The sequence below is a fragment of the Zonotrichia leucophrys genome, chromosome 27 (assembly GCF_028769735.1).
Source record: "Zonotrichia leucophrys gambelii isolate GWCS_2022_RI chromosome 27, RI_Zleu_2.0, whole genome shotgun sequence".
Lineage (NCBI taxonomy): Eukaryota > Metazoa > Chordata > Aves > Passeriformes > Passerellidae > Zonotrichia > Zonotrichia leucophrys.
The window spans coordinates 5,641,526-5,659,079 of record NC_088196.1 but is presented as its reverse complement, the minus strand read 5'-3'; the positions used below and the strand labels follow the sequence as shown (position 1 = coordinate 5,659,079).

At 56.8% G+C, this 17,554-nt stretch overlaps 2 protein-coding genes and 1 non-coding gene across 3 annotated transcripts; 2 read left to right on the top strand and 1 right to left on the bottom strand.

The window, feature by feature from the left end:
* Positions 1-296: 296 nt before the first annotated feature.
* On the bottom strand, positions 297-8,375 carry PCGF2 (polycomb group ring finger 2). Its single transcript, XM_064733656.1, has 10 exons — positions 8,240-8,375; positions 5,599-5,785; positions 5,308-5,404; positions 4,465-4,520; positions 3,986-4,036; positions 3,685-3,793; positions 3,465-3,513; positions 2,820-2,936; positions 2,177-2,257; positions 297-1,812 (listed from the first exon to the last, which is right to left on the bottom strand). The coding sequence occupies exons 2-10, from the start codon at positions 5,708-5,710 to the stop codon at positions 1,486-1,488; spliced, it is 999 nt and encodes a 332-aa protein (XP_064589726.1). The 5' UTR covers positions 5,711-5,785; positions 8,240-8,375; the 3' UTR covers positions 297-1,485.
* A 1,640-nt stretch (positions 8,376-10,015) lies between these two features.
* On the top strand, positions 10,016-10,089 carry TRNAN-GUU (transfer RNA asparagine (anticodon GUU)). The gene has a single exon. It is a non-coding gene; the product is annotated as a tRNA-Asn (tRNA).
* Positions 10,090-11,292: 1,203 nt separating this feature from the next.
* PSMB3 (proteasome 20S subunit beta 3) lies at positions 11,293-14,389 on the top strand. The gene is made up of 6 exons (XM_064733943.1): positions 11,293-11,433; positions 11,820-12,004; positions 12,488-12,595; positions 13,182-13,359; positions 13,687-13,781; positions 14,282-14,389. The coding sequence occupies exons 1-6, from the start codon at positions 11,431-11,433 to the stop codon at positions 14,328-14,330; spliced, it is 618 nt and encodes a 205-aa protein (XP_064590013.1). The 5' UTR covers positions 11,293-11,430; the 3' UTR covers positions 14,331-14,389.
* Positions 14,390-17,554: the final 3,165 nt, after the last annotated feature.

Genomic DNA, 17,554 nt, shown 5'->3' with positions numbered 1-17,554 from the left:
ATTGTTTAATTTCACAGAGGAATTGATGAATTCCATGGAAGAATTGTTGAATTCCACAGAGGAATTGTTGAATTCCCTGCAGGAATTGTTGAACTAGACACAGGAATTGTTGAATTTCGCAGAGAAATTTTTTAATTCCACACAGGAATTGCTTCATTCCCTGCGGGAATTTGCTCCCTTCCCATGCTCGCCCCTCTCTGGAGCCTCCTGGCCAAAGGCGCTGAAACTGGATTTTTATTTTTATTTTCTTTTATTACAAACGCACCACGAGGGCAGGAGGAGAGGCTGAGAAAGGTGATACACAAAAAAAAAACCAAAAAACACCACAACAAGAAACAAAAACAACCAAAAAACCCAACAAAACAAAAACAAAATAAAAAAAAAAAGAAAATTGATATCATGGGGAACAGGGAGCAGCTCCATCCCAACCTTTGGGTGCCCCCAAATTTTCCTGGAGCTGTCAGGACTTTGGGAAGAGAAAATAATCCAGGGGATTTGTGCTGCCACCACCAAGCTGGAGGAAAATATCCCCAAAACCCCCGAATTTACTGTGCAGAAGGGCAGAGCCCACAGGGAAAGCAAAGAAATCCCCCCAAAAATACCCAGGATGAGATCTGGGAACAGCTGGAGCTACTGGATCTGGGAGCTCCAAGGTGGGGTGTGAAAGCCCATGAAAAAAACAAAAAAACCCCCAAAAGTGGGAATTAGAACCCTGCAGCAGAGTCCAGGGAGGCTGGGGGGGTGGTTGGGATTTTTGGGGTTTTGGGTTCTGTGCTTGGCCCTCACCTGTGCAGCCATGGCCCCGGTGGAGAGGGAGGAGGAGGAGAGGGAAAAACCTCTGGGAAAAGTGGGAATGTGGGAATGGAGGAACATGGGAATGTGGGAATTCAGGAATTTGGGAATGTTGGAATTTGAGAGTGTGGCAGCTCCCAGCTCCTGGGGTGGGATGAGGGAGGGGCCTGTAGCTTCCACAAGTCAAACCCAAATGTTAAAGCCCCACAAAAAACCCCACAAAACCAAACAAAAAAACCAAACAAAATCAACCCAAAGCACATTTAAAAATACCTGCCGCCATTTCTGCATCTTCTCTACATTTTTAAATTAGAAAATAATTCTGTAGAACTCTGCTCTGTCCCTATGTACACACCCACATTAATAGAGGTCTGCAGGGGGTTTCAGGAATCCCTGGAAGGGTTTTAGGAATCCCAGGAGGATTTTTAGGAATCTCTGGGGGTTCTTTGCAGTTCCTGGAGGGTCTGCAGGAGTTCCAGGAAGATTTTTAGTAGTTCCAGGAGGATTTTTAGCAGCCCCTGCAGGGTTTTTCAGAGTCCCTGGAGGGGTTGTAGGAGTCCCTGGAGGATTTTCCAGAGTCCAGGAGGGTTTTCAGAGTCTCAGGAAGATTTTCCAGAGTCCCAGGAGGATTTTCAGAATCCCAGGATGATTTTCCAGAGTTCCAGGAGGGTTTCCAGCAGCGCCCAGAGGTTTTTAGCTCAGGGCCGAGCCCGCACTGCCATTCAGGGCGGTTTTGCGGCCGCGGGCTGGTGGCACCGGGTGGCAGCTGGGTGGCAGCTGGTGACAGTTCGAGGCAGAGCCGTTCAGGGCAGGCCCGGGGGGGCCGTGCCCGGGGCTGGGCAGGGCAGGGGGCGATGCCAGCCCGGGGGGCGATGCCAGCCCGGGGCTCTGCGGTTTGTCACTGCCCGACTCGCACTCGGAGGTGCCGCTAGTGTTGGTGCCCTCGGATGGCAGCGCCGGGCACAGCTTGAGCCGCTTGCAGGAGGGCTGGACGCGGTACTTGAGTGCCAGGGGACCACTCTGGGGACACGGGGTACGACTGGCAGTGCGTGGGGACACCGTGGAGACACTGGCACTGCCACCCCCCATTCTCTGGGGACACCGTGGGGACACCAGCACTGCCACCGCCGATGCCCTGGGAACGCTTGCATTGCCACCAATTCCCCCCACTCTGGGATTTGTTATGGGAAAAGCTCCCCCGGGACCAATTTTCCCACCTTTCCTCTAGGACAGATTTTTCCAGGACAGGTTCCCTGTTTTATCCCCCCCAAACCAGATTTTCCCAGTTTTTCCAGTCTAGATATTCCCAGTTTCCCCAGTACAGGTTTTCCCAGTATTCCCAGCACAGCTTTTCCTGGTTTTCCCAGTTTCCCCGTTTACTCACCCTCCTCCAGGGGTAGATATAGGCGATGTCCATCAGGGTGTAATATTCCTTCAGGGGCTCATCCTCATACAGCACCTCCACCTGGAGACAGGAAAGGATGGATCCAAACCCCAGGAAAAACTCTAAGAAAGGATGGATCCAGACCCCGGGAAAGGAGGGATCCAAACCCCCAGAAATTAGGGATCCAAACCCAGGGAAAGGAAAGATCCAGATTCAGGGAAAGGATGGATCTGGCCACAGGAAAAAGAAGACTCCAGGCCCTGGGAAAGGACAGCCCAGTAGGAATATTTGGGACAAGCAGGAATCAGCAGTGGAGGCAACACTGAGGAGACAAAACGGCCCCTCTGAGCTGAGCTGAGCATGGCAAAATCCAGGCAATGCCCCCCGAGCATTCCCGAGCACTCCAAAGCATTCCCGAGCACTCCCAAGCATTCCTGAGCATTCCCGACCATTCCCAAACATTCCCAAACATTCAGAAGCACTCCCAAACATTCCTGATAATTTCTGAACATTCCTGACCATTCCCGACCATTCCGGAAAGTTCTTGACCATTTGCGGCCATTCCCAAACACACATTCCAGAACGCTCCTGAGTGTTCCTGAACATTCCTGACTATTCCGGAAGGTTCTAGAGTGCTGCTCACCCGGTACTTGCTGGGCACGTCCATCTTGTTGCGCAGGAACTTGGCCAGGTGCAGCACAGTCATGGCCGCAGGGCAGCGCAGGAACCGCAGCCCAGGGCTGGGCGGGCACGGCGGCGCCTGGGGAGGGACGGCTCTGGGGGACCGGGTCTGGGGGAACCCGGCTTAGGGGGCCCAGGTTTGGGGTGTCCTGGGTTTGGGGGGATCCGGGTTCGGCGTGTCCCAGGGCTCAGCGGGCATGGCGGGGCCTGAGGAGCACCGGGTTTAGGGTGTCCCAGGTTTCGGATGACCCGGGTTTGGAGAGTCCAGGATTTGGGGAGTCCTGGGTTTGGGGTGTTCCAGGTTTGGGATGTCCCAGGTTTGGGGAGTCCTGGGGATTGGGGGGTCCAAGGTTTGGGGTGTCCACGATTCGAGGAGTGCTGGGGGTGACCCAGGTTTGGGAAGTCCCAGTTTGGAGTGTCTAGAGTTTGTGGTGTCCCAGGTTTGGAAAGTCCTGGGGCTTGGGGAGACCTGGGTTTGGGGTATGTGGGGTTTGGGGTGTCCTGGGTTTGGGCTGTCCCCCTGTGTCCCGCAGCACCCCTCCAAGGCAGCTGGGCACCAATGGCTCTGTGCCACCACAGTGCCACCGAGGTACCACCTCTTGCTCACCTTGTCCTTGTCCAGGTCCCCGTTCTCCACGGCACCTTTCTGCTCCTCCCTGGAGCGGGACACAGGACAGGGATTGGGGAAAGGGGGATCAGGGATGGCACTGCTGTGATCTGGATCACACTGGGATCAGGGATGGCACTGCAGGGGACAGGGAGCCATAGGCGGTTCCAGGGCTCCAGGCAGTACCCAGAGCCCCAGGTGGTACCGGAGCTGGCCATACCTGCAGTCCCGGTGGAACTCAATGGACAGACTGACGATCTCATCCTCGGGCCCCACGCCCTGATCCCGCTCAGCCACCTCACCACGCTCCTCCTGTGAGCCCAGGGGAACTGCGGGACAGGGACATAGGCTGGGACACGGGGACATTGACACTGACACCTACAGTGTGACACTGACACTGACAGTGTGACATTGACACAGATACTGTGACACTGACACTGTGAGATTGACACTCACACTTGACATTGTGACCCTGTGACCCTGTGACATGTGACACTGACACTGAGACATGTGACACTCACCCTCGGCCACCGGGTACGCAGCGTAGAAATCACGCCTCCTCTTCATCTCATCTGTGGTGACAGGGGCAGGGACAGGGACAGGAACAGGAACAGGGATGGGGACAGGGACATGAGTGGGGACAGCTGTCCCTGGGCAGGGTGACAGCAAGGGGGCACAGGGGACACCCCAGAATGCCCAGGAAATTCCTGTGGGAGCTCCAGCAGGAGCCATCCCATAAACCCTGGAGTGGCACCCAATCCTGAGGGGTTTTGGGTCCCCACACCCCAAATCCTGAACTTTTTCCCATTCCTAAGGCACTCGGAACAAATCCATAGCTCCTGCTCCCAGACTGTCCCAAAGTTTGGGATGGGTGCCATGTCCATGTGTTCTGCTGTCCCTGTGGGAATGGGAAATCCCTGGGAAGATCCCGGAATTCAGGGGAATGGGAGTGAGTTACAAACACCCCAAATTCCCAAATTCTCCCCATCCTTGGCTGTACCTTTGAAAAGCCCCGGGACCAGCTTGTACACGATGTCCTGGAGGGTTTTGTCCGACCTGGACAGGGGGAAGCGGGAAAAGTGGGAGAAATCAGTGGGATTCAGGAGCAGTTTGTGCATCTCTGGGCACAAACTCCCCCATCTCCCCTCTGGGTTTGCCATCCCAAACCCTAAATCCTCAATTCCCCATTCAAAATCCCCCAAACCCCAAATCCCCACTTTCTCACCCCAAAGCCTCAAATCTTTTTTCCCCACGTTGGGACCACGTGGAGGTGCCACCACCCCCCAGGACTCGGGGACAGTGGTGGCTCCATCCCCGCAGGAGGAGATAGAGACTCCAGAGGAGCCATGGGAGTGTAAATATTATAGGAAGCCAGAGAAAACGGGGAAAAAAGGGAAAAAAGGATGGATGCATGCATGCATGAATGCATGGATGGATGGATGGACAGATGGACCAGTGGGGTCCAGGATCTCAGGAATGGACACAGGGCACCCATCCCACCATCTTTCTGCTGCCACACAGATGTCCCCAAGTGCTGTTCTCTCTGTGGTGGCATCTCCCCCTGTCCCTACTCCCCTCCCACCTGGGACACAAATGGGACTGGGATGGAGGTGTCACATGGATGGGGACACCAGTGGGACCAGGATGGAACTGCTCCTGGGTTGGCAGCAGAGCCCCAGGGTCCCCCTGCTCCAAGTGCCTGGGGCTGTCCCCTGGAGCAGGGACAAGGAGTGAGTGGCCCTGTGAGCCCTCTGAGTCCCCCGAGCCCCCCGAGCTTCCTGAGCCCCCTAAGGCCCCCCAAAGGAGCCCCCCGAGTTCCCCCAGAGGAGCCCCCCGGGCTCACCGGATGCTGAGCAGGGGCCGGGTTTTGTGCACCTGCACGTCGCACATGGGGCAGTACTTGTTGGTCTCTAGGTAACGAACGATGCAGGTTTTACAGACTGTGGGGACAGAGGGACCCTCTGTGAGTGGGGGGACAAGGGGACAGAGCCCCTGTGACCCCCACACCAGCATGGGGACAAGATCCCTGCCCAGTGCAGCCCCCTGCAGCTCCACAGGGCCTGGCACAGGGTGGGCACTGTGAGAGGGGCTTTGGGATGGCCAGAGGGTCCTTGGGGACACGCGGGACACTCACAGGAGTGTAGACACTCCACGATGGTGGTGGCGTCGATGAAGTAGCCGCCGCAGAGGGCACACATCAGGTGCGGGTTCAGCTCCGTGATCTTTATCCGGGTGGTCCTGTGCATCTTGGAGCAGCCCCAGAGCGGATCCTCCCTGCGGGAAACCCCCGCGGTCCCCTCGGGTGGGACCTGTAGGGACCGCTGGAGGGGACACGGTGGGGACTGTCACTTGTCACTCCCAGTCCTGCAGCCACCCCTGGCTCCAGGAGCTGCCCAGCCCCCTCTGCCTCACCCCTGGCTGTCCCTGGGTGTCCCCAAGTAGGTCCCCAACACGCTGGGACATCTCCGAGCAGTGACAAATCCTCCCTGTTAGCAAATCCCCACCTGTGGCTGTGCACACACACCCCAAAAAAAGTGCATTTTGGGTTGCTTCCATGGAAAAGGCATTTCCAGCCAAAATTCCATGGGTTTTCCTACAGAAAATCCCCAAGCCCTGTGTCTGGCACCTCCCCCGGGCAGGGACGCCCAGCGGGGCCCGGTGGGCACCGCGGACGCGGGTGACACCGGAAGCCGCCGGCGCTTTCCCGGTTCCAGCGGGAGCCGCCGGAGCGCGGGATCGCCGCAGTTTCGTTGTTTCCATGGTAACCCCGACACTTGGAGAGCAGTCGGGATATTGTCACTGCCACCCGAGGCCAGGCGACAGGCGGCGAGGAGCCCCGGGGTCGTGGAGATGAGCGGGACACGGCGGCGGCAGGGCCGTAACACCGGCGGTGGCACCGCACGGCTGCGGGGACACGCGTGTGACACACGGAGACAGAGATGGACACACAGTGACACACATGTGACACACAGGGACACGCATGTGACACACTGGGATACACAGTGACACACGTGTGACACCCAGGGACATGTGTGTGACACACAGGGACACACGTGTGACACACACGGACACGTATGGTCTACAGTACACATGCATAATGACACCAGCACCAGGGATGGAGACGCTGCTGGGATGTTTCAGGGGCAGGATGTCACTGGGACTGGGATTGGGGTGCCACAGGGACAGGGACACCATTGGCACTGGGATGGAGGTGTTGCAGGAGTGGGCACACCACAGGGACACCTTTGGGACTGGGATGGAGGTGCCACAGGGATGGGGACACCACTGGGACCGGGATGGGGACATCACCGTGCTGGAGGTGCAGCAGCCAAGGGGGTCCAGGAGCCCCGGAGGCGTTGGGGAGCCCCAGAACATCCTCCCAGCCCAGCCCCCCTCCTCCGGCTGCTGCTCCCAGCCCCAGGGGATGGAGGGGGGCGCTGCCAGCCCCTCCCCGTATCGGGGGTCCTGCTGTGCCCTGTCTCAGTCCCCCCTGCACGGGACCGGGCAGCCTTGCCAGGCAGCGGGAAGCCACGGCTGTATTTTGGGGGAATTTCGCCGCTTTCGGCGCTCGCAGTCGCCAATGGCGGCCCCGGGGCTCGGCGGGAGGGGGGAGCCCGAGCCACCGGCGCGAACCGGTTCTAATAACCCGGACGATAACGGCCGCGCTTTTCCCTTGCCAGGGAGAGGGGGAACAAAGCCCCAGAGCCCCCGGAACCCCGGCCCCGCCGCAGCGCCCAGGGCCGTCGCGTTCCGCCGGTGGCTCCCGCATCCCCGGCCGCGACTTTCGGGCTCTTTTGTCTCCGTGGGCGGTGGCCCGGCGCGGTGTCCCCCCCTTCTCGAAGCCCCCGGGCCGGGCACGGGCGAGGAAGGGCGTTTCAAAGTCACCGCCAACCTTGGCCCCCACGAGGACCCCCGAGGGCGGCGAGCGCGGGGCTGAGGAAATGCCCCGGGACGGCTCCCCCGGCACGGCCCGGGCCTCGCACGGCGCCACGGGACCCGGAGCGCCGGGAAGGCGAGGGGACAGCCCCGGAGGGCGGCCCCGCCACCCCCAGCAGCGCCCGCCGGGACCCCCCTCCAGTCCCAGCGTGCGGGACGCGGCACCGGAGCTGCGGGGATGGGGTGGGAGCCCCGCTGGACACGAGTGACCACAGAGCGTGTGGGGACAAGGACACACTACACGGCACCGGGAGCGGCGGCGGGACGGGACCGCGGGGCGTGACACCCCGAGGACACGGACACGGGGGGGGACACGGACACCGAGGGGGATAGGAACACCGGGGGGGGGACACGGACACCCGGAAGACACGGACACCAGGGATGGCACTGACACACGGGGGACACGAACACGGGGTGGCCTCGGCCACGCGTGCCCCGCGCTATGCCCGGGGAGTGCCCGGCCGCGCCCCCGGCAGCTCCCGCCGCCTCCGGGGCCGCACGGCCGTGGTGGGGCAGGGGGTGGGGTGGCCCCGGTAGCCCCGGGGCGTCCCCTTTGTACTCGGGGCCGGCTGTCAGCGCGGCCCGGCCCCTCCGCCCTCCCGGGGGGTCCCGCCGCGCCCCCCCGGCCCCCAGCGGCCTCGGCGCGCCGGGCGCGGTGCGGAGGCGGCGCGGGCCCCACTCGGGGCTCTCGGGGCTCCGCAGCCGCCGCCGGTGAGGCCGGGGGGGTCCCAGGGCACAAAGCGGGGGCGGCGGCGGCCATCGCCATCTTTGGGGCTGGCGGGGCGGGGGGGCCGCGGCGGGGCCCGGGCCTGGGGGGGGGCACCGGGGCCAGTCCCTACCTGGTGGCGGCGGCAGCGGCGGCCCCGCGGCCGCCCCTCCGCTCCCGCGGCTCGGCTCGGCAAGGCTCGGGCGGCGCTGCGGCCGCGGCCCTTTTTTATTTTTTTTCCCTCCCCTCTCCCTCTCTTTTTTTTTTTCTCCTTTTTTTTTCCCTCCTTCCTCCTCCTTTTTTTTTTTTTTAATTTTTTCCTCTTTTTTAATTTTTTTTTTATTTTTTCCCACCTCCAGCCGCCTCCAGGCCCCGCCCGCCTCACGTGACCTCATTCCTTTGGGGGGCTGCGGAGGAGGGAGCGAGGGGCCGAGACTGCGGAGACCCCCCAGGAACCCCCCAGCCCCAGTCATCGCAGAGACCCTCGGGGGGGGGAAAGAGAAAGCCCCAAAAACCGCTGGAACAGCCCCAAAATGCGGTCCCCAGTGGAAGCTCCGGGCGCGGTGTCCCCCTCACCGGGAACCCCGTTTTGGCCCCAAATTGTGACCCGGGACGAGCGGGATCCTCTGCGGGACCCTCGGGAGAAGGAAAGGGAAGAGGAGAAAAAAGAAAGAAAGAAAAAAAAAATAAAAGGAATTTCAAGAGGGAAAATGGAAAATTGAAGGAAGGGGACAGAAAAAAAGAGGGGGAAAAAAGGAAAAAAATAGGGGGGAAATGAAAGAAAGAAAAGGAAAAGGGAAATTGAGAGGGGGAAAAGGGAGGAAATAAAAGAAAGGGAAGAAAAATAGAGGGCAATTAGAGAAAAGGAAAAAAATGGAAAAGAAGGAGGGGAAAAGAAGAAAAACAGGGAAACTAGAAAAAAGGGAGAAATGGACAAGAAGGGGGGAAAGGAAGATGAAAAAACCAAGGAAAATAAAAAATAGGGAAAGGGAAAACGGGAAAATCGGGGAAAAAGGAATGGAAAAAAGGAAGGTAAGAGAAAATGGAGAGACATTAGAGAAACATAGAAAACGATAGGGAGAAGGAAGGGAAGAAAACTGGGAAACTGAGAGAAAAAAAAAGGAACAAGAGAAAAGGAAAGGAAAAAAGAGGGAAGAACAGGAAGGAGGGAGAGAAAAAAGGCAGGAAAAGAGAAGAGTGAAAAAAAAAAAAATGGAAAAGCCGGGAAGGAAATAAAGGAGGGGAAAGGGGCAGAAGGAGGAGCGGGAGGCGCTAAGAGAGCGCGGCTCTCACATGCCCGGGATCACCGGCGGCCCCCGCACGCCCGGGATTACCGGCAGCTCCCCTCCCCGCCCGCGGCCGGCGCTGGCAGCCCGGCCCCGTCCTGGTGGCCCCGTGCCCGGGGGTTCCCGTGAGCCGCTCTCCGTGCCGCTGTCTCGGTTCCGGGGATCGCGGAGTCGGTGCCTGCTGGAGCTGTTACCGGTGCCGGTCTCAGTGCTCGGTTGCCCCGGTTTCGGCGTCCCAGTGCCGGTGTCGAGAGTCCCTGTGCTTGGGGCCGATGTCTGGTGTCCTGTTCCCGCTGTCCGTTGCCGGTGCCTGTTCCCCATTCCCGCTCTTCCTTTCCCTGTATCCTGTCCCCGTATCCCGTTCTCGGTGTCCCGATTCCATTATGGGTGTCCCGTTCCCATTCCCAATGTTCCATTCCCAATGTTCCGTTCGCTTTCCCGGTATTCCCGGTGTCCCGTTCCCGGTATTCCTGGTATTTCGTTCCCGTTCCTGGTGTCCCATTCCCGGTGTCCCGGTATTCCCGGTGTCCCGTTCCCCATATTCCCTGTATTTCGTTTCCGTTGCCAGTGTTTTGTTCCAGTTCCTACACTGAGAGCCTTGCGCGGGAAAGAGCTGCAGCGCGGTCTCTGTGGCGCAATCGGTTAGCGCGTTCGGCTGTTAACCGAAAGGTTGGTGGTTCGAGCCCACCCAGGGACGGAGTCGCTCGTTTTGCCCCCGGCGTTCCTTTTCCCGCGAGGGACGGAACCGGACACGGAGAACGTTCCCTTGCCAGGTATCCGCTCCAGGTGCTCCCTCCGAGCTGCAGAAGCAGCTCCCGGTGTCCCTAGACCATCCCCGCTGTGCTTCCACGAGGACGTTTTGGGACAGTAAAATCGCACCTGACATTCTGTTTCCATCCAAATCCCGTATTTTGCCTCAAAATTAAACTGAAGGGGGTCCCAAGGGTGCCAGATCGAGCTTCCTCTCCCTGAAAACTCCAGTAAGTTCCATTTCTCTGCCCTGAGACGATGGAATTCCCGAACTGCCGGAATTCCTTTTAAACTCCGGGCACGAGGCCATGCTGGGATCGATCCCGAGGATTCTCCCCTGGCTCTGCCCGGGGCTGCTCCCTCCGGGCGGAACGCGGGCTCCGGCTCCCGCCAGGTACTTTTTGTGACGGAAAACCTCTCAAAAATGCACTTTAAAACTAGGATTTAAAAATGAGATTTAAAACTGCAGCGGGCACGGGCCGGGCTCCTCCTGCACATCGGGGCCGGGATGTGCCGTGACCCCAGAGTGACCCCAACCCCCCCTCCCCGTGCCGGCTCTTCCCGAGGAGATTTTTGGGAGAATCCCCTTTGGATCGGCGAGCTCGGGGCTGTGTCCCCACCCTTGGAGATGCGCCTATGCCCCGCATCCAGCTGTGCCCCGATTGATCCAGCTGTTCCCTCACTGATCCAGATGTGCCCTCATTTATTCAGTCCTGCCCCGATCCAGCTGTTTCGCCATTTTTCCGGCTGTTCCCATTTACCAGCTGTTTCCCCATTTTCCAGCCGTTCCCGTTTATCCAGACATTCCCATTTTTTCCAGTTTTCCCCATTTTTCCAGCTGTTTCCCTATTTTCCAGCTGTTTCTCCCTTTTTCCAGATGTTACCCCTCCCGCACTCCCGTCATGCCTCGCGCGCTCACTGTGACTCGTCACTTTCCCGCCCCGCCCACCCCCCCCCGTCTCAGCCAATCACCTGAGCGCCCCAGCCTCTCCCGCCAGTCCCCAGCAGCCTCCGGCTCCAGGCGGCGGTGGCGACCAATGGCGAGCGTGGAAGGCGAAATCACTGGGGGCGGCCACCAATGGAAAGCGTTGGGGTGAGAGCGGCAGTGGCAGTGACCAATGGGAAGCGGTGAGGGCGGGAGCGGCGGCGGCGCGGCGCGGCCGGAGCGGGGCCTGGGCAGAGACCGGGCCGGGAGCGGAGCGGGGGCGGTGCGGGGACACGGCGGTGACACAGCAGTGACAGAGCGGTAACAGAACGGTGACTGAGGGGTGACCGAACAGCCGCAGCCATGGTGAGACTCGGGACGGCACCTCCGGGGCCCAGCACAGCGCGGGGCGAGGCCGGTCCGTGAGGGGAGGCCCGTGGGCAGCGGGGCAAGGAGCGGCCGGGGCTGAACCTCAGCTCGGGGTGGCGGTACCGGAGGTGCCCCGGAGGCCGCTCAGTGAGGGGAGGACCGTGGGAAGCGGGGGAAGGAGCGGCCGGGGCTGAACCCCAGCCCCGGCGGGCGGTACCGGAGGTATTCCGGGCGTCCCTCCAGTGTCCCTGAGCCGCCGCTCCGTGAGGGGAGGCCCGTGGGGAGCCGGACAAGGAGCGGCGGGGGCTGAACCCCTGCTCGGGGTGGCGATACCGGGACACCCCGGAGGCCGCTCCGGTGCCCTGAGCCGCCGCTCTGTGCAGTCGATCATGTCGTACAACGGCGGGGCCGTGATGGCCATGCGGGGCCGGGGCTGCGTGGCCATCGCCGCGGACCGGCGCTTCGGCGTGCAGGCGCAGACCGTAACCACCGACTTCCAGAAGATTTTCCCCATGGGCCAGAGGCTCTACATCGGTCTGGCCGGGCTGGCCACGGACGTGCAGACCGTGTAAGTGAGGGCCCGATAGGGCTGGGGATTTGGGCTAGTGGGAAATAATGGGAATTAACGGTGCCGGTGCTGCTGTGCCTGGTTCTGCTGCTGGGAGAGGTTTGGAAATATAAAGCAGCATGATTGGGATCACGTCGCTGCTGGAGTTGGGATTTCACTGCTAGAGTTGGGATTTTGCGGCTGGAGTTGGGATTTCACCGCAGAAACGAAACTTTTGCTGCTAAAACAGAACTTTCACTACTAAAATTCACCTTTCACTGCTAAAATTCAATTTTAACTCCTAAAGTTGAACTCTCACTGTTAAAATTCCACTTTCACCCCTGAAATTCAGCTTTTCCTCTCACAGTTCCAGCTCAGCTGCAGCAGCAGCTGTGTGTGCAGCCTTTGGTGCTGGTGTCTGTTAGCAGCAGAAGCAGCCAGGCCTGGCTGAGGGGAAGCTGCAGGACCCTGCTTTGCTTTAAGCCCAGCTCTGATCTCTTGCAGAGCCCAGAGGCTGAAGTTTAGGCTGAACCTCTACGAGCTGAAGGAGGGGAGGCAGATCAAGCCCCAGACCTTCATGAGCATGGTGTCCAACCTGCTCTACGAGAGGAGGTAAAACTGCAAAGCTGCAATATCTGTGTGGTGCCAGGGAGGGCTGAGGGTGCTGGGGTGGCCAGAGGAGCTTGGATCATTTCCTGCTGTCACCACCCCCTCCCTGAGCAGGTTTTTGTTCTCTTGGGGTGACATTTCCTCCCCAAATTCGAACAGAATCAGTTGTCAAAGCAGAACAAACTCCTGCTGCTTCAGGGTGGTCTGCTATGCCAAAACCATTGCAGGGCTCTCCCTGAAAGGAGCTGTGGGATGGTTTCTGTGCCGGGAAAACATTTCTGAGGATGTGGGACTGCACCAGGGCTTGGACTGGGGACAGCTCTGGGGACTGGAGGGAATGGCTGGGTTGGAAATTCAGGGAAGAGAGGGTGAGCTCTGGGAATGGTGATCCCAGAGCTCCAGAGCCGGAGCTCCAGGAGTGTTTGGACACTGCTGCTGGGCACAGGCTGGGATTTTGGGGATTGTCCTGTGCTGGGATGATCCCTGTGGTCCCAGAAGAGCAGGGTGATCCTTGTGGTTCCTCCTGGGCTGTCCCTGGGCTGTCCCTGGGCTGTCCCCAGGGCTGTCCTGAGCCCAGCTGTGTCCCCAGGTTTGGTCCCTACTACACGGAGCCGGTGATCGCGGGGCTGGACCCGCTCAGCCACGAGCCCTTCATCTGCTCCCTAGACCTCATCGGCTGCCCCATGGTCACTGACGACTTCGTGGTCAGTGGCACCTGCTCCGAGCAGATGTATGGGATGTGCGAGTCCCTGTGGGAACCCGACATGGTCAGTGGGGCTGGGGTCACCTGGGATAGCCTGGGATCAGCTGGGATGGCCTGGGGTCACCTGGGATAGCCTGGGGTCACCTGGGGTCCCCTACCTGGCATCTCCTGGGATCACCTGGGATAGCCTGCAGTCACCTGGGGTCTCCTGGGGTCCATGGATTCAGGAGTTCTCCCTCCTGTGCCCACTGGAGACGCTGAGCTGGGCTTCATTCCAGCTGTGCCTTGTGCGGCCTGAGAGAGGAAGTTTGCAGGGTTTTGGGGGGTTTGGGTGAAATTTCTGGGGGGATGTGCAGCCCAGGTGAAGCCCTGTACTCCCTCTGTGCCCCAGGAGCCCGAGCACCTCTTCGAGACTATCTCGCAGGCCATGCTCAACGCCGTGGACAGAGACGCCATCTCTGGGATGGGCGTGGTGGTGCACGTCATGTGAGTGCTGGGGCTCCTGGGGGCTGGGCACTGCCTTCCCTTCTCTTCCTTCCCTCAGGAATCCCCAAACCCAGGGCCTGGGCACTGTCATCCCTTCCCTCAGGGATCCCCCAAATCCTGCCCCTCCTCAGCTAGGCTCTGTTCCTTCCTAGGGTTTGATTTTGCTGGAGCAGTTCCTTGCTGGAGCCAAGAAATGACTCCTGGAGTTTGAGTCCCTCTGCTCAATTCCCTGGCTGCATTCCCATGGGAATGAGGAGCTCTGCCCCTCATGAATACAGCATTAACTCTCACCTCTGTCACCAGCTGCCTTTGGAAAATCCCATTTTGCCCCTGCAGCAATCCAACCCTGGGAGCTCCCCACAATGAAGGGTTTATTTATTGTTGTCACAATCACCTGAGCTCCTGCCTGTGAACCTGGGACTTCTCAAGGCAGGACAAGCTCTAGGAAGGGTTTAAACCTGGGTTTAGCAGTAAATAATCTCATATTTTTCTCTTTCCAGAGAGAAAGACAAGATCACCACCAGGACCCTGAAAGCTCGCATGGATTAGCCCAGCCCAGCTGCTCTGTGCCACTTGGGACTTATTTTAAAATAAAACTCTGCCCTCAACTTCCCTTTTGGTGCCTTTGAGCAGGGTCAGGATGTCACCCTGGCTGCCAGGATACAGAGGTGGCTCCAGGAGTGTCACCCTTCATCCAGTCCATCCCTTCAGCACCTCCCAAATTGGGATGGAAATACAAATTATCCCAAGCAAGCAGAGGGAAAACCTAACCCTGTCCAGTGACAGGGACACCTTGACTGTCCCAGGGTGCTCCAGCCTGGCCTGGGATACTTCCAGGGATGGATCAGCGACAGCTGCTCTGGGAGTTCCATCCCAGCCCCTCCCAGGGGGGGAATTCCTTCCCAAAATCCCATTAAAACCCTTCCCCTCTCCCAGTTTTCCCCCATCCTGCTTCCCCCCAGGCCTCCTCCAGGAGGAGCAGCTGAGGGTGACCCCTCAAAGAGCACAGCAGGGAGGACCCAGATGTACACAAAGTTTTAATTTCTTTTTTTTTTCTCTGGTTGGAGACTCATCTTGTAACATGCATGCATTTCAAAACAGTAACAGTGTCTCAAACTGCTCCTAGCAAACAGACAAGCACAGAGGACTTCAAATTCCTATTTAAAAAACAGCAGTGAAAAAACCTAGAATGTTCTTTTTTTTTAACTTTTAAATACTTTTTTTAGTTTTTTTAGGTTTTTATTTTGTTTAGGTTTTAGATTAAACTTAATTTATTCACATTTTTTTCTTTTCAATTCAGTTGCACTGATTAGCCCTGCCCACCCTCGTGACCTGTGTGTGGAATCTGCTCTCCACTCCCATTCAGCTGCTTAGGCAGCCCCAGAGCAGCAGAAATTTTGAGTGGTTTCCACTAAAAATGATGTGTCCAGAGCTCTGCCATCCCAGTTATCCATGGGATCCATACCACAGAGCCAGGACGAGGGGCGGGGGCTGAGTGGGACACTTGGAGTGGCTCTGCAGGAAGGGGACATTTGGGAATTTGGGGCTGTGGCCATGCTGGGGACACTCCCCTGGTTTTGGAGGAAAATCCTTCAGCTGGGGGTGAAATTCCAGGTGCAGCTGGAAGGGAGGCCTGGGAAAGGACTGCATAGTAGTCATGGATTGGGAATATCCACCACCACAACCTCCTCACCTCCCTGAGCCTGCCCCGGCTGGGAAAGCAACTCCCAAAATAGCAGTAACAAAAACAAATAAACAAAAAACCATCCGAACAAACAAAAAACTCAAAAAACCCCCCAAAAAACCAAAAAAAAGGAAATAAGACTCAAAGTGGTTCTGATTTCCTTGCTGATTGTGCTGATCCAGATTCCAAGCTGGGACTGTGGGAGTATGGCCTTCCCCCTGCTGCCCTGCTGAACTCTGTCCCCAGTGGGGTGAATTCCATGCCCATGGGATAAATTCCATCCCAGCAGGATGAATTCCACCTCCATAGGATGAATTCTGTCCCAACAGGATCAATTCCATCCCCACAGAAGGAATTCCATCCCCACATGGTGAATTCGGTCCCCATGGGATCACTTCTGTCGCCAGTGGGGTAAATTTTATTCCCACAGGATGAACTCCATCCCCATGGGGTAAATTCCCAATTAATTCCATGATTGTGGCTCAGGATGGAGCCCGGGCCAGGCAGGGATGAGGAGGGACCAAGGGAAGGCTCCCACAGCTCCTGGGGCTGTTCCCCAAATCCCAGCCCTGGGGAGCCCCTGGAACCCCCAGTTCCCAGCCCAGTTCCTAGCCCAGCAGGTCTGCAGTGCATTTATTGCACTCCTGGAGCACAGCTGGCTCTGCCTCCCCTCTCCCACTCTGATTTGGGGGCTGTCCCAGCAGGGAAGATGGGAATTCCCAACTCAAAGCATATTTTGGGGGTTTTAAATCCCTTAGGAATGTGGATCCTGCAGCTCCTCCTGCCTCAGGCACTGCAGAGGGGGAGATGCTGCTCACTGGTTATTTGGAGCTCCACTCGACCAAATTTTGCTTTATTTTGGCCAAAATAAATCCTGAATTCTGCTGCAAATCCTGCCAGTTAAATGTCTTCTGCAGGGTTCATGCTAAGGACAGGGACATCTACATTCAGCAAAAACTAGAATTAAATCCACACTAAAAACAGACAACAAACTAGCATAAACAGTTGTAAAACCAGAACTGAAATGGCTGGGTTTTCCTTTTTTTTTTTTTTGTTTTTTAAATACTTGACTTAAAAAAGTGACCTAAAAAGATTTAAAAGAAAAACCCAACAAAACAAAACAAAGCAAAGCAAAAAGAAAACGAAAGAAACAGAGCGAAAAAGTCCCTTTTAAAAACAAATCAAAATATTTGCAGCTTCACTTCTTGTTCCGGTAATAAAAAATACTGCCTAGAAACAAAATTTAGCATTTTTAAGCTAATGCTACTTCTGCAAATGTAAACAATATACAAAAATGCTTCTGTTAAACGAAGTTACATACCTGGGTAATACATCATTAGGTGAGAAAATTGCATTTAATCACTTTAATACACAATATGGCAACTGGACAGAAGGGGCAGAATCTTTGTGGGATGACCCCAGATTCACCTGGAACAGCCAAATTTAATCCCAGCAGGAGTTTGAAGTAAGAAATTATTTCCTGCTCTCAATTTTTCTCAGAACTCTGTAAGGATTTCTGCAGGAATTCCCTGGGTTTTGATTGGATTCCTTATTCATTATTCTGGAATTCAATAAAGGAGATTTTTTTGCCATCTTCACTCCCCTTTCTCTGGGTTTGCTCTGTGGTGTTCACCCACCTCCTGCTCTCTTCCTCTCCCCTTTTTCTTCTTTTTATTTATTTATGTTTGTTTTTTTTTTTTTAATAGATGATTTCAAGATAAAACAACTTCCAAGCTACTCTCCCCAAAAGGAGAAGGGCAAACTTACCAGGTCAAAGTTGCAGATTCAATGCAGATTTTTTTTTTTAACTGTCAGGAATAAAAAGTGATTGGTGTTTAATTCCTAATTAGCAGTAAACTTAAGTGCTTATTAAGAGAGAAGCAACCAATATAATGCCCACAAAATGAAGCTGATGATGCCCTCCAAGTCCTCCCTTTTTTTTTTCTTTTAAAGTATTTTTTAGCTGCATTTGGGTCGTGGCTTTTCCAGCTCCACAGCTTAAAACCCCTCCAGCCTCCCACACCAAAGGGGCAGCAGAAATTTGTGCCATGCCAAAGGGAAGGACCAAAAATCCTCAAATCCCATCAGG